We start from the raw sequence: 14,670 nt of genomic DNA, 5'->3' as shown, positions 1-14,670 counted from the left end.
TGAGTAGTATTACTGATGTTTGTGTTAAGGTTTATGTTAAAGGAAAAGTTCTTTTACTCTGAGTTCCTTGAAGATGAAATCATTACATATGATCTGTTTGAAAACTACCTTCTGGTGTTTCTTTGCAGTTGAGAGTTTAATTTTGAGCTTTATTTTTAAATCTGATGAAATTTCTCATAATTCCTATCCTTCAAAAATCTATCTGTTTGTGTAATTGTAAGTTAGTTAAATAAGATGTTAATTCTCCTCTGGGATGGCCTCAGGTAGTTTCTCAGCTCGGTGATAATAAACTTTTAGTGTCTACTGAATTTGTTTATAATTTCAAGAAATCAAAATGCAGCAACAACATGTAAGCTTATAGGATTTTTTTAACCCTTCCAGGGCTTCATGAAGACGTACAATAGTAGATTATTTTTTGTATGATATAGTTGGCTTATTAGTCTTATGTATGAAACAGGCCACTTCCTCTCCCCTCCAAAACACACACAGCCTTTGATTATCGACTCTATTTTTGACTCGTTTTTAATTACTGAAGGGTAAAATATTAAGCATATGAAATTATTTCTCATTTTCACCCTTATAATTCTTCTTATTCTCAAGTCCGTAAAATTTATGGGAATCCATTTCTTTTATCATTAATACTACTTGCTTAGTAGTCTCAAGTAGTAAAAAAAAAAAAAAGAGTTAGTCTAATCTTATTTCTGAATATATTTGAAATACTGACACATACTGAAAGTACCCATTACAAAATGCTTATTTTTTACTATCGTCCTATTTTGTTGCCTCCACTGTTAAGGCTTTGCCTGGCTATCAAATTTCCCCATAGTCTAAGCCACAAGCTGAGAAAGTTTGTTTAGTCACCACTCTAACCTACCATACCGACTGTCAAGATTTGTCTGTCTAATCCCTAGGTTTTCATTTATATGATTCCCTACCTCTGACTCTTTTTGCACTTAAAATCGGATATGGTAGCACTAAATTATTTTGTAATTTGTTTCATTTTTCTTCCTGTGTGTTTACTTACTAAGGAAATATACCATCTTTCCCTTTTTTCAGTCATTCATAGCATGATGAGTAACTTAGTGACTGAGTATTTGGAAATCAGAGAGGAAACTCTTCATTCTGCTGTCATGAACTCAGTGAATACCGTGTTTCTTGTCTAAAAATGTTGGAGGACACTTTCCTGCACCTAGTAACATTGTAAAGTGCCTTTTCATCCTTGTAACTACACCCGGTATTACTTTTGTTCTTGCTTTCATATTTAATTAATCAATACAGTGACTCATGTGATCCAGTCATGTCTTTTAGAAAGATTGTGGTTTGTATTTTTCTTTACCAGTTAGAGAGGGCCAAGTGGATACAGATGTGTCATTTAATGTCATCCATTCCTTCTTTTGTCTGTTGTCAAAAACATTTGGTAGCAGAAATTTCCTTCTACAATGAACTCCCTAACAGACAATGAGCTGCCAATTAAAAAATAGAGAACAAACAAATAAAAAGAACAGAGTATTAGCGAGGAAATTTCCTTTTGAATTCTCACAGGGAACATCTCCCTCTACTAATTGTCAACTTAAAAGACCTTTGAGAATATCTAGGATATTCCCAGTATGCCAACATCCAAATTATGGGACCTTTTTATTAATTAGATGGGACAGTTCCATTTAAATACCATATGGTAGGGATACTTAATGTTCTGCTGAAAAGCACTCTGCCTGAAATGAGGCAATAATTTTAACAATAAACTACCAAAAGTAAAGTAAGTGTAATTCATAATCTTAGATCTGGATAGCTCTTCATCTGTACATTTTACAGCTAAATCTGAAAGTTCTACTTAGGACTACAGAGTTGGGAGAGATGGGGATGTTTGTTCTAATTGTAGTCAGATTGGATCAAAACTGTCATTTTATTTTACTTGAAGAGTGATGCTGTCTATCTCCACTGCCCTTTGATTCAGTCTATATTATTGGCTTCTTAATATGTTGGCAGATTAACTTTACCTTAAAAGCTTTTTCTTTGAAATTTCCCTTGCAAATCTGTAAAGAGGTGATATATATATATATCATATATCATATATAATAATTATATATGTTTAATATAAGCTCCTGCCTTTTGGTCAAGGTAGTTTAACTTGATAATGTTATATTTTTATACTTTCTTCAGTGGTATCATTTATCTTTCCATATGTTTGATTATGTGTATTACAAAGGCTATGAACTCATATAGCTTTTCTCTTTCTGTGATATACCACTTTCCTGAAAAGTTTGCTTCTGTGGTTATAATTAACTTTTAGGTAATTTTATTTAATATGAACAGCTTTATTAGCAATAAATTTGGAAATATTAAAATTTTAATTTCTGAATTTCTGGGGGTTTTTTTCCGATTACAATGGAAACTCTCTTATCCGATATGGTCTAAACCCATAATTCCTTTGATAACTAAATAGTCAGTAAACTCAGGAAATCATTTTAAAAGAATGTCAGAATGACTACCTACATTATTTTCATGTACAACATGTATATCAAAGTATACCAATTTGCCATCATGCCAATCTTTTGATATTAGGCCAAGACTTTTTTCTTCTTCTTCTTAAGTTAGGAGTCCATTGATTAGCATTGGACCTCTTTTTTGCATGAACCACACCCATAATACAGTGTCTACTGTGAAAACAACACTTGCTAAAGCAGTCTTAATTCAATATATGTAGATTTTTATGATCTTTATTGCTTAATCTTTTGTAACTCACACATACCTAATTTAAGAGCATTTTTTTCAATTAGAAACATCTTTAGTTAGTTGCCATCAATTTAGTTTCATTGAAACAGCTCTTTCAAATTCATATTCTGTTAGCTTATATAATATTAATTATGTAATTACACTAATAAGCATGGGTTTACATCACTTACAAGCAGCGTTTTGCTAAGCAAAAAACCCCTATTCCCTCTTGATGAGCCTGCAACAAACTCACGTGTTAGCCTTTTAGAAAATAGCCTTCTTGTTCTTGTCAGGACTACAGAGGAATAAAGGAAGAGTGTGTCAGAAGTAGGTCAATTAAGAGAGCTTTTACTACACATTGTGTTCGCTACATTTTAAAACGGATGCCAATTTATCCTTACACCGATACATGAAAATAATGTAAAATACAAGAAAAAAGGGATGATTTAAAAAATTTGCCTTACAAATAAGACCAACTGAAAAGTTGTACCTTTTGCCATTCAGACAAATTGATTGTTTTAAGATTATTTTTGTCAGAAAATTTATCAGAGAAAGTTTAGGCTTTTTTAGTTGATAATTAAAAAGAAATATGAGAGACAAAAAGAAAAATGAGGTACAGCCAGTCTGGAAAACAATTTGACAAATCCTACTGTAGTTGAACATAATTGTAAGCTATAATCCAGCAATTCCACTCCTTGGTACGGACCCAGCAGGTGGGTGGGTGTGCATGTGTGTGTGTAAGTAGAGGGGTAGCTATGTGGGTGTCTGTATTCACTAAAAGACATGTGCAGTAAGGTTTATAGTGGCATTATTGGTAATAACCAAAAATTGGAAACAACCTAAATGTCTGTCAGTAGTAGAATAGATAAATACATTGGCGGTGTACTTAATTAATGGAATATTATATACAGAATGAGAATAACAAAGTATAATAAGATACAACAATGTTGATAAATCTCACAAAATCTAATGATGAGTGAAAGATGCCAGACTAAGAACATACATATGATTCATTTTTATGATGTTCGAAACAGGCAAAAGTAAGCTATGGTGTTGGAAGTCAGGGTAGTGGGTACCTTTTGTGAGAGGGCACGGAAATATGACTGGAAAGAAGCACAAGATGGCTTCTGGAGTTCTGGAAATACTCTGTTTCTTAATTTGGGTGCTGTTCTCTTTGAGCAGTCTGCTTAAGATTTTTGTGTTTTTATTATGTATGGTGCACTGCAAAAAAAGGTATCAAAAAAGTAAAAGTCATGTGACTTTATCTGATGGAACTAATATTACCTACATGAGCCATGTAGTAAAGACACAGAAAAATGAGTTTAGCTCCACAAAAGGATTTGAGAAGAGCTTAATTATGGAATCTATCAAAAGGGGAAATAAGACAGCAACGTAATATGTACCATCTGTAGCTAATTTAGTTATGATAACTCATTTCAACCCAATTTGTTGTATTTTGCATACTTAGTACTTGGATTGTGTGACCACTAAGAATTATTTAATAAGCATATAATTATAAATCATAAATCATTTTACCCTAGTCCTATAAAGTAATCTGGATCACCCTTCTCATTTTTAAGTCAGTTTTTTTTTTAATGTTAGGTTCTGTTCAGGATAAAATAATATTTAAAAATTAAACTAAAATTTGATTCATTGGGCAGGAATACACTTCATTAATTGACCTGTTTTTATAGAATATCTTTATCTATATTTTCTACCTCTTTGGTTTCCTCCATTTGAAAGGAAAAAATCATGAAAGTATTCTAGTATGTATTTATTCAGTTTATATAACAGCAAACAAAAGTCAAATACATATTAGAATTAGATCAAAAGAATAAGATCAAAAGAATGGAGCCTTTAAACTATTCTCTCATGGGACTCACTGAATTCGCAAGACAGATTCCTACTATTTCAAAAGTAGTAAAATATATGCTAGTCCAGCACTTTATTATGCAAAAGGCAATAGAGAAGAAAGAAATATTCAGTTGCCATAATTAATAATCTTAGTCATTGTGGGGAGTAAAACACAATTGCATAAACCCTTGGTAAATGTGATTCCCCTCTTCAATTAAATTGTAATTGTCTCCTTTCTATGGTAAATACTGTTAAAAGGGTGTATTGGCAAGAGAAAAGAGTATGCTTCTAAATTATTTAATCAAGTAGATAATCATTTCGAAGAACTTTTGTTAGTTTACATGTTTAGCTATGATATTTCAAGATTTGAGACTCTATAATTTCTACAAGGCAGAAAAAGTATTTGAAATAGTGTGGTTTGGCACAGAAGAGTAGCATTGTCCAATAAATGTGTGTATTTTCTTTGAAATAAGTTTTTGCCTAGACTTTAAAGACATTTTCCTTAAGTTTATTGAAATTGTTTTATGGTCCATAATGAGATGTGATCTGTGGAACCTAGAAGAAAAAGTCCAAAGATGTCTAATGAATTAGTTCAATTCTTAGGGATCAGAATTCTGTGGACACTTTGCCAACCACCCACCAACTTCTGTCTCCTGCCATGCCAACTCTGTGCCACACGCTGTACCAGTGAGATGTACAGTGGCTGAGTGTGAAGATTGGGCTGGAGAACTAGCAGTCTGGGTGGGAGATAGCACTTCTCACAACAAAGTGCCATTGTGGAGATTTCTGAGTCTTGACTCCACTCTGGGGATAGGAAAGAAATTGTGATGGGAAGCCATGCCAGTGAGTAACTTGATCCTTATTACTATGGATTTGTAAGTATTGAGGAGAGGGAGAGTGGGAGGAACCAAGTGCCTCTTCCTTCACACCACCCTTAATTTAGTAGCTGTCAATCAAGACCACCTTTGAAAAAGAGAATGAGGAAGTAAGCCAGATCAGAAAAGGTATAAGATAGGAAGTAGCCCCTGCCATGGAAACCCAAAGGCATGAGGAATAAGCAACTGTGGAAAATTACTGTCTCCCTAAATTCACATCACCTCCTACTAGCTTCTTTATATGTTATTTTGAAAATAGGAGGACTTGGAGGGCATGTTTTAAGCACCCCTGGTAGGCATTATTGTTAATTGAAATGACCATTGAAGTAGGAATGCAACCTAGAAACGTCAAGATTCTGTCCACAAAATAAAGAGTATATTAAATTTGGTGACTGTGTTACTGTGCTGCTGTGTTAAATTAATTAGAGAGAAAATGTGGTAATGGTTAAACTTACATTCTTCATACTTCTATCACATTTTCTGAAATAATTGTAATTATAATATTCTTTAAAAGATATACTTTAAATACAAATATCTACCTTATAATCTCTAGTTAATAGCTTTGAATAAATTCGTGGAAATTTTATTTTTTAGTAGTGATATATCAAAGATATTTAACATTATTCTCCTATTTTTTTATTAGGATTTGGAACTTGGAAGGAATACAGATAGCTCATTTCGTTCTCCATTCCCCTGGGATGAGTGTGTGCTGGCATCCTGAGGAAACGTTTAAGGTTATTTATAACTTAGCTTTCTTTTATCAAGCTGAAAAGACGTATACACGTACAATACATGCACACATAGAGGAGACTAATCAATGACTTTTTCCACCTCAGAGTCTCTAATTGGCACAAATGCATTTGGATTAGTCTAGAAGTCTGTACTTTAAAAGTCCTCTATAATTAAGTTTTTATTTGACAACTATCATCCATAAGTGGCCTTTATTCACAATATCCTTTTCCTGCCCTTTGACAGGTTACAACCTGAAAACTGATGCCCAGACTATCGAGTAGCAGTATTTGTTAAAAAATGTTAAATCCATGCTTGTGCGCCATGTGTGTAAACAGAAAGCACCAGTGGATGTAAGGCAAATCTGACCTGGCTGCGATTGTATTCAATTCCTGTTCAGAGTAGAGCTTTCTAAAGTTCTAAAGTACACAGCAAGTTATTATCAACTGGCCTTCACTCTTATTTCATTGAGAAAATGGGAGCCTTTCAACAAGAGTTCTCTCATTTCCCAGTATTGTCTCTTGGGCAGCCCTCTATTTTTATCTTTCCCTGGAATCTAAGAACTTACCGCATTCGTCTTCTTAAAGTTAACCCTTCAGTTGCCTAGACTCATGCTAGTTCCTACGCATCCTGCTCTCATAGTCCTCTAGCGTCTTCCTACTTCTCTTACACTGACTCCTTTCTGTCCTTGTACTTGCACAAAAAGGTAAGTTTGATCAATCATAGAGAACACGTACGTAGTACTTACGTATCCTTGGCCCGTTGTCAGCATTTCATGTATGTTAGCTCGTTTAACCCTCATGGCAACCTTATGAGATAGGTACTGTGATGATCTTCATTTTACTGATAAGGAAACCAAAACACAGAGAACGTAAGTAACATACCCAAAGCCACACAGCTACTAACTGGAAGAATTGGCATTTGAACCCAAGCAGCCTGCTCCATAGTTCTTGCTCTTGACCATTACATTCTTCTGTCTTCCCTTTTAATTTTAATCTATCTTCTTCAAACCTTTTATTTCTAAATGTTTGAACCCATCACCCATAACTTTTAACTTCGGTTCCTCATTCCCCGTCTCTTGGACTAACTCTGTAATCTCATTCAGTCTCCACTACTCTCAGAAATCATCAATGATTTTTTTTTAAAAATCCAGTGGGCTTTTCTTCCATTCTTAATCTTAAGGCAGCTTTTTATACTGTTGATCATTTCTTTCTTGAAACCCTGCTCAGCTGATCTTAAAGCTGCATTCTAGTCCACTTGAGCATCTTTGCATCTGTCTTCCCTTTTTCTTTCTCCTCTGCCAACTCTTCTTTCACTATATATTTGTGAATTGTTACAAGGGGTAGTTCTCTCCTACACTGTACCTTTTATTGTAATAGAGGGTAAAAGAATGAATAAAGTCCTTGCCCTTAAGTTACACACTGACCTGTAAGGAAGAAAAACATGGAAATACAGGAGCACAGATTTTAAGTGTTGGAATAAAAAAACTAGTAAGTAGAGTGATGACATCAAGAAGCCTTAATCAGGTCTGCTCTCAGCCTTCACAGAGGAAGTAATCCTGAGCTGAGATGTCCTTGACTATGTAAGTGTGCTGTCTGAGCCCTGATGTTCCATGGAAACTTGTTTCAGGCCTGTTAGATCTTTCATCAGTAGAATTATACTCTGTATATGTGCATGAGTGAAATTTTCTAATTTATTCATATCACATATATCAGGATTATTTCCATATGTATTATTTCTGAATCTAGGTTCTAAATTTAATTTTATGCCTAGATTTCTCCCCTGTAGCAGTGAGTCCACTTGAAGCATAATCAAGGATTCTACCAAAATATTAATGTCACCATATATAAACACAATAGGCTATTTTTTTTTTTTTTTTGAGGAAGATTAGCCCTGAGCTGACATCTGCTGCCAATCCTCCTCTTTTTGCTGAGGAAGACTGGCCCTGAGCTAACATCCATGCCCGTCTTCCTCTACTTTATATGTGGGACGCCTACCACAGCATAGCTTGCCAAGCGGTGCCATGTCCGCATCTTGGGATCTGAACCGGTGAACCCTGGGCCGCTGAAGCGGAATGTGCAAACATAACTGCTGCGCCACCGGGCCAGCCCCTATAAATACAATAGGCTATTTTTTAAAAGCTGTGACCTAGATGAGAAATGAAAACATTTATTACAACCTCTATCCCAAAAGTTATATCTTAATGCTGAATTTGTGGTTATTTCATATCCCTTTCTTCTATATGCTTGAATGTAATTTCTATTTTTCCTCTATATATCATCAAAATTTCACCCCACCCCGTCTCCTTTTTTTTTTATTGTTTCCATGGCTTCAGAATGTTTGAAAGTCCCTGCTCGAAATCATGTAAATTCAAAATCCTAAAATCATGTTTGATATCTTCCTTCCCTGTACGCAAACTTTTCCAGATCTTTTAATTTTTCCTTCACTGTTACTAGAATACATTCCTCTCTGTCTTTAAGTTGCATTCTTCATCTTTCTGTTCTTACAAGTACAACTTTTGCCAAACCTTAGCTTGGTTCTAAAGTCTTTGGCTCTCCACTCTGATTCTTCATGCCTACTTTAGTTAGGTTAGTCTTAAAATATCAGTTTCATCATGTCACTACTAAACTCAAAAACTCAAGAAAGGTGACAGAGAAGTGGTTAAGAGTATAGACTCTGGAGGTAACTGCCTGGAGTTTCACCACTTAACTGGCTGTGTGATCTCTGGCAAGTTAGGAAAGCTCTCTCAGTCACTGCCTGCACTTGCTCATCTTGTAAAATGGAGCTCATGAAAATTAAATGAGTGAGTAGTATAAAGACCTTAAAAGAGAACCTGACACATAATAAGCACTCAGTTTTAGCTGCTTGTCATTGTTGACGCTATTATTAGTACTAGAACAATCTAGTGGTTCTCAGTGGTCTGCCATATCAGATCAAGTCCAGAATTTTTGTTCTGTTATGCTTGGTCTTGACAAAAATGAGGCAGCCAGAGAAGAAAGAGAGAGATGGGTCCATGATTAGATATAAACTACACAAAAGAGACATATATCTGGATAGCTCCAAGCAAATGCTAGCATTTAATAGTAAAAGATATAAAAGTCACAAAAAGATATAAAAGTGATTTTTGACACTAAGTCTCACATTCTTTCCAGGCCACCACTGCTACTTCACACCTTCAGGAATGTTTTCACCTTAATATAAGCATAATTAAAAGAACATTCTTTAAAAGTAAGAAATTTACAGAAAATGTAGAGTTTTTCAAACCATTTTGTTCGGACAGCAACTACCCTTGCACTTATGTATTCACAGCAATCTCTGTATCTTCACTCCCACAAATGGGTATCCTAATGCTATACTTCTTTGAGTCTAAGAGACAGATTTTTTTCACATTTTAATATTTTGTAAAATTGGAATTTATAATTATTTATACATTTGATAAAGTATTTCTTAGGGAGGGAGGGAGGGAAAGGAAAGGAAGGAAGGGAACTAATTAATTTATTGAACATCTTAAATCAGTAGTATTTTAGAATAAAGGAAATATCAAAGTAAGAGTAACTACTGTTTATCGAGAGAGTGGCTACTATGTGTCAGGCATTGTGCAGGTGCTTTACATAGAATACTCATTTAATCATGACAGCAATGCTGTGGCTACTCTTATCCTCACATGTCCATTTTAGAAATGAGGAAGCTGCCAATCAAAGCCTTGTAACTTGGCCAAGTCATTCAGCTTTTAAGAGGAGGAGGTGGCCTTGCTCCCCAGGCCTGTCTGCTCTTTCACTATGCCATGCTGCCTTCCCTTCAGGAAACAAACTTACATTGCATAAGGATGTGTAACACGTGAATATCTCTGTTGAGAGAAACACACTTAGCTGTCCTTTCTAGACAACATAACTTAAAGGTAACTTTCCCTAGAATGAATCTGTAGCCTGATCACTTTTTCCTGGTGACTATACATTGTCATTTAAAACTGTACACAATGTTCTTCAGGCTTTCTTTTGCCAATTTTCTGTAAGGTTTTTTAATACTTGATAGAGATTTTTACGTAGGCTTCTCTTACTTCCTTTGCATTTGATCTCCCACTTGTAATATATGCAAATTTTATTTTATATATATATTTTATTATATAACATTGAATCTGTGCCTACTTCTCATATTTTGCTAGTGAATTAGGTAGTTGAATTTTCTCTATTTTTCTTTCTTACAGCTGATGGTTGCAGAGAAGAATGGAACAATCCGGTTTTATGATCTTTTGGCCCAACAGGCTATTTTATCTCTTGAATCAGAACAGATGCCGTTAATGTCCGCACACTGGTGCTTAAAAAACACCTTCAGAGTTGGAGCTGTTGCCGGGAATGATTGGTTAATTTGGGATATTACTCGGTCCAGGTACTTCCTTAGTATATTTATCTGTTGCTTACCAAAAAATCAGTCTCTGTTGCTAAATGATCCGTTGACCATTCTTGTATATCTGGGCCTCTCTATGGATCGAGCAAACTCAAATCTGTCCAAAGCTATGGGGTTTTACATAACAGAGAGGGGTACCCATGCTTTGCAAGTTTACTTTGAGAGTAACCAGAAAGAACAAGGCAGAGGAGGAATCTTTGATCTGAGAGTGTTTACTTATGTTTAAAAAAGAAGAAAAACACTGGCCTGTTGAATGATGGTGTTCTGTAATGCTTCTAAATCACGTTTATGTCTTTATCATATTTCATCAATTATAATCCAGGGCCTATTTGGAATTTTGTCACAGTTTAACTACATTGGGCAGTGTATCCTTTAAAGGGAAAATATTTCTTAAACTTTAAGTTCCTCTACTTGAGACCAGCCCATAATACATAAATTGCAAAATATTATCTTTTAGTTACCCTCAAGATAAGAGACCTGTGCACATGGATCGAGCCTGCTTATTCAGGTGATGTACCATTTTCGTTGGAGTTATCATTTGATCTTTTGAGTTTGGTTACTTTTTTGTGCTGTGCCGCCACCTGGAATACTTTCCCACTCCTCCCCTTTGCACTGGGATTTGTTTTGTTTTTTTCTGATTGTTTTATAAATGGTTATTTTGCTTTTCTAATTAAGTCTTTGCTTTTGTCTTTTGGTCTGGGCGAGGGAGTGATTTATTTTCCAATATTTTCTTTGAAAAATTTTATAAAACACGAAACATGTTGCCACTCCACCAATACCACCCCAATAATTTGAAGCATATGCTTCCTTATTTTTTGTGCTGACATCAGATGTAAAATACAGGTGGATCATGTTGTGCATATAAACCTCATTGCTGTGCTTTAAATGAGAACACGCTCGATAGTATATATCTGCAACTTTTTTCCACTTAAATTAACATACGTGTTTATCTTTTTCTTTTTCATTCATTTTTGCATAATATTCCATTGCACAGTGTAGTCATTAGGGTACTTTCAGCAAATAGGAAAGCTTATTAACAAAGAGACTGAAAGCAGTAGAACATTTATTATGTGCTCCTTTCATCAAGCCAGCCCTGGTGGTCTAGTGGTTAAGATTCAGCACTCTCACCTCCATGGCTTGGCTTCCTGGTCCAGGAACCACACCCGCCGACTGTCAGTTGTCATATGGTGGCTACTGTGATACTGTGCTGCTGAAAGCTATACCACCGGTAATGAAAACCCTATGAATAGCACCAGAGCATTGTCTATTATAGCACTGTAAGGTAAGAGAATGGCACAAAAAGACTGGGCAGGGTTTCATTCTGCTGTACACAGGGTCAGTAGGAGTCAGAATGGACTGGACAGCACTAACAACAAAATATTCAATCAAATTTCAAATACTCCCAATAAAATTGTAGAATTTAGGGACACTGTTATTTTATGTACTCCTAAGAAAAAAATATGTTCAACTAAGTGTAAAAATGCCATAGATTGTCAGATGCATCTTAATTTCAGAGATGTGAGCAAATATTCATTTTAAAATCAATGAACTATGGTACTTAACAAGAAGTCTGAAGGAGGCAGTCTCTGGATTGGTTTAGTAGCTCATCAGTGTTGTCAAGAGTTCAGACCTAGGGGCCAACCCTGTGGCCGAGTGGTTAAATTTGCACGCTCCGCTTCGGTGGCCCAGGGTTTTGCTGGTTGGGATCCTGGACACAGACATGGCACCACTCATCAAGCCATGCTGAGGTGGCATCCCACATGCCACAACTAGAAGGACCCACAACTGAAAATACACAACTATGTACCAGGGCACTTTGGGAAGAAAAAGGAAAAAAAATAAAATCTTTAAAAAAAACGAGAGAGAGTTCAGATCTTTCCCTCTGCCATCCTCAGTGGCAAGGCTTTGGGCTTCTTGCTTCACAGTCACAAGATGACTATCAGAGTTCCAGACATCATAGTCTCGTGCCACATTGTCCAAAAAGGAGAGGAAGCAGCCCCTTTCATGGGGATTCCTATCATTGCCTTAAACCAATTATGTCTCATCCCTTGGAGTTGAACACCCTGTGCCAAACATAGTTGGAGTTCAGTTAACATGGAAAAAGGGCAGAACAACACTGGACAAGCAACTAATAATATCTGCTACACCTAAAAATATTAGCTAGACTGGAGCCATTTTTTTTGGTCCACGAATTCTTTTCTCTTATATCTTCCCCACTGCATTTATTATAATGCTGGGCCTGTTGTTGGAATTTCATTATAACCCCTGGTGACTCGTTGATTCATTGTATTCCAGTATCTAAGATGCCTAGAAACTTAAATATTTAAATATTCTAGGTGTTTGTATCATCCCAAGGAGTTTAAACATAAGTTTATCAATAATTTTATAACAAATGTCAATAGGAACCTTAAATGGGTTTTTTTAATGTATTGTACTGTGAGTATTTTGTATCTGTCTCATGCCTTCTTTGTGTCTCCTACCACACTGTCAGCCCTTTCTTTATAAAAAAGGAACTGCTAACCTTGTGTAACTTTGGAATTTAACAAAATGGCACACAATAAGCACTTAATAAATATTCACAGAATGAGAAAATACTTACTGCTAACTTCCCTGGAATTCTCAGTCTAATTATAAAGCCATATTAACTAATTTAGGGTTATAAAATTATTGTTTTGTGCAGAAAGAAATAACCTGTTTCAGAAAAGCTTGTAGTTATCTGTAGGATACTGTACTTATTTTTTTTCCTTGTCTTTTCTTAGGTGGTCCACAATTAATGAGAATTTGTTTGCAACCACTGGTTATCCTGGCAAAATGGCAAGCCAGTTTCAAATCCATCATTTAGGACACCCTCAGGTAACGTGGAGACATTTTGTGACATGTGTTTTTAAATTTGTATTTTCTACTTTTCCCCTTATAGCCCCCAAATTTGTAATGTGTAAGTAAAGACTGGTTTTTTTTTTTTAGTGTGCTCATTATTTTATTTTTTTTAAGTAATTTTATTGGGATTATAATGGCTTATAACATTGTGTAATTTCGGGTGTAGATTATTGTTTATCAATTCCTGAATACACTTCATCATGCTCACCCCCAGTAATCTCATTTTTCTCCATCACCATACATATGTGCCCCTCTGTAAAGACATTTTTGACTGTCTATTATCTGCTTAAATTGGAAAGAGAAGGCATTTTTCGATGTTTAAATCACCAGTAGTGACAGACTTTTTGCCAATATTCATGTAAGAAGAAATCACTGGTAGTGACAGACTTTTTGCCAATATTTCTTATGTTTCCTCCTTCATTTAAATATAATAATCTTGCTTGGTTGGTTTAGACAGCAAAACTGTTTGAGTCTAGGCTGCATCAGTTATTCATTGCTCATTTGGATCCCTCAGTCCAGCCAGCTGCAGACGAATAATGTGTATGTCACCTATGAAGGAGCATATTTTTTAATCCTGTTTCCACTATAAACAAAGACAGTTTATCAGTGCATTCTTACTGTTGAAGGGTAGTTTTCATTTGTCAGCTGTGCTGATTTATTGAGCTTCTTTAATTCTTCACATATTTTATAGCCCATCCTCATTGGTTCTGTAGCCGTTGGATCTGGCCTTTCCTGGCATAGAACTCTGCCACTATGTGCAATTGGAGGAGACCACAAGCTGTTGTTTTGGGTGACTGAAATGTAAGATAAATTTTTTGTGTACCTTAGATCCATAAATTTTGTATTTTTAGTACATATTTTGGAGAATTCCTTATTTTTATATCAAAAATGTGGTAAACTCTAGAAATGTCCCAGTTGTTGCTTTTGTTAAATAAAATGATGATTTGAAAAATTATTTTCCTGTTTTGTTCTGTGTATGTGCGTGTCTGTGTGTGTGTATATATATATTTTTTTTAGGCTGTAATTGATTGAGCAGCTCCATAAAAGAATTGACTAGGGAAACATAATGCTTTTGGTTTTATCACAGAATTATCCAAAATGTATTCTATCATCTATACTTTAAATATATGCTGTTTTCCTAATTTTCAGGGGCACAAATTCCTTTTGACTGGATGTCTCAACATTCTTAGAACATCTAGAATATGGGGTAAAGCTTACC

At 35.3% G+C, this 14,670-nt stretch overlaps 1 protein-coding gene across 4 annotated transcripts in view; it reads left to right on the top strand.

The window, feature by feature from the left end:
• Positions 1 to 14,406, top strand: part of NUP37 (nucleoporin 37) — a 46,436-nt gene extending 32,030 nt beyond the window's left edge. For all 4 annotated transcript variants that reach the window (XM_008517641.2, XM_008517640.2, XM_008517642.2 and 1 more), the window contains 5 exons: positions 6,085 to 6,175; positions 10,375 to 10,556; positions 11,032 to 11,082; positions 13,334 to 13,427; positions 14,143 to 14,406. In XM_008517641.2, the coding sequence (XP_008515863.1) occupies positions 6,085 to 6,175; positions 10,375 to 10,556; positions 11,032 to 11,082; positions 13,334 to 13,427; positions 14,143 to 14,256 (532 nt within the window). In that variant the 3' untranslated portion in view covers positions 14,257 to 14,406. The remainder of the gene's footprint in view (positions 1 to 6,084; positions 6,176 to 10,374; positions 10,557 to 11,031; positions 11,083 to 13,333; positions 13,428 to 14,142) is intronic.
• The last annotated feature ends 264 nt before the right edge of the window (positions 14,407 to 14,670 follow it).

Source organism: Equus przewalskii, chromosome 29 (genome assembly GCF_037783145.1).
Source record: "Equus przewalskii isolate Varuska chromosome 29, EquPr2, whole genome shotgun sequence".
In the NCBI taxonomy this organism is placed as follows: domain Eukaryota; kingdom Metazoa; phylum Chordata; class Mammalia; order Perissodactyla; family Equidae; genus Equus; species Equus przewalskii.
Note: the sequence above shows the minus strand (reverse complement) of the source record. Positions and strands in the feature narration are given on the sequence as shown.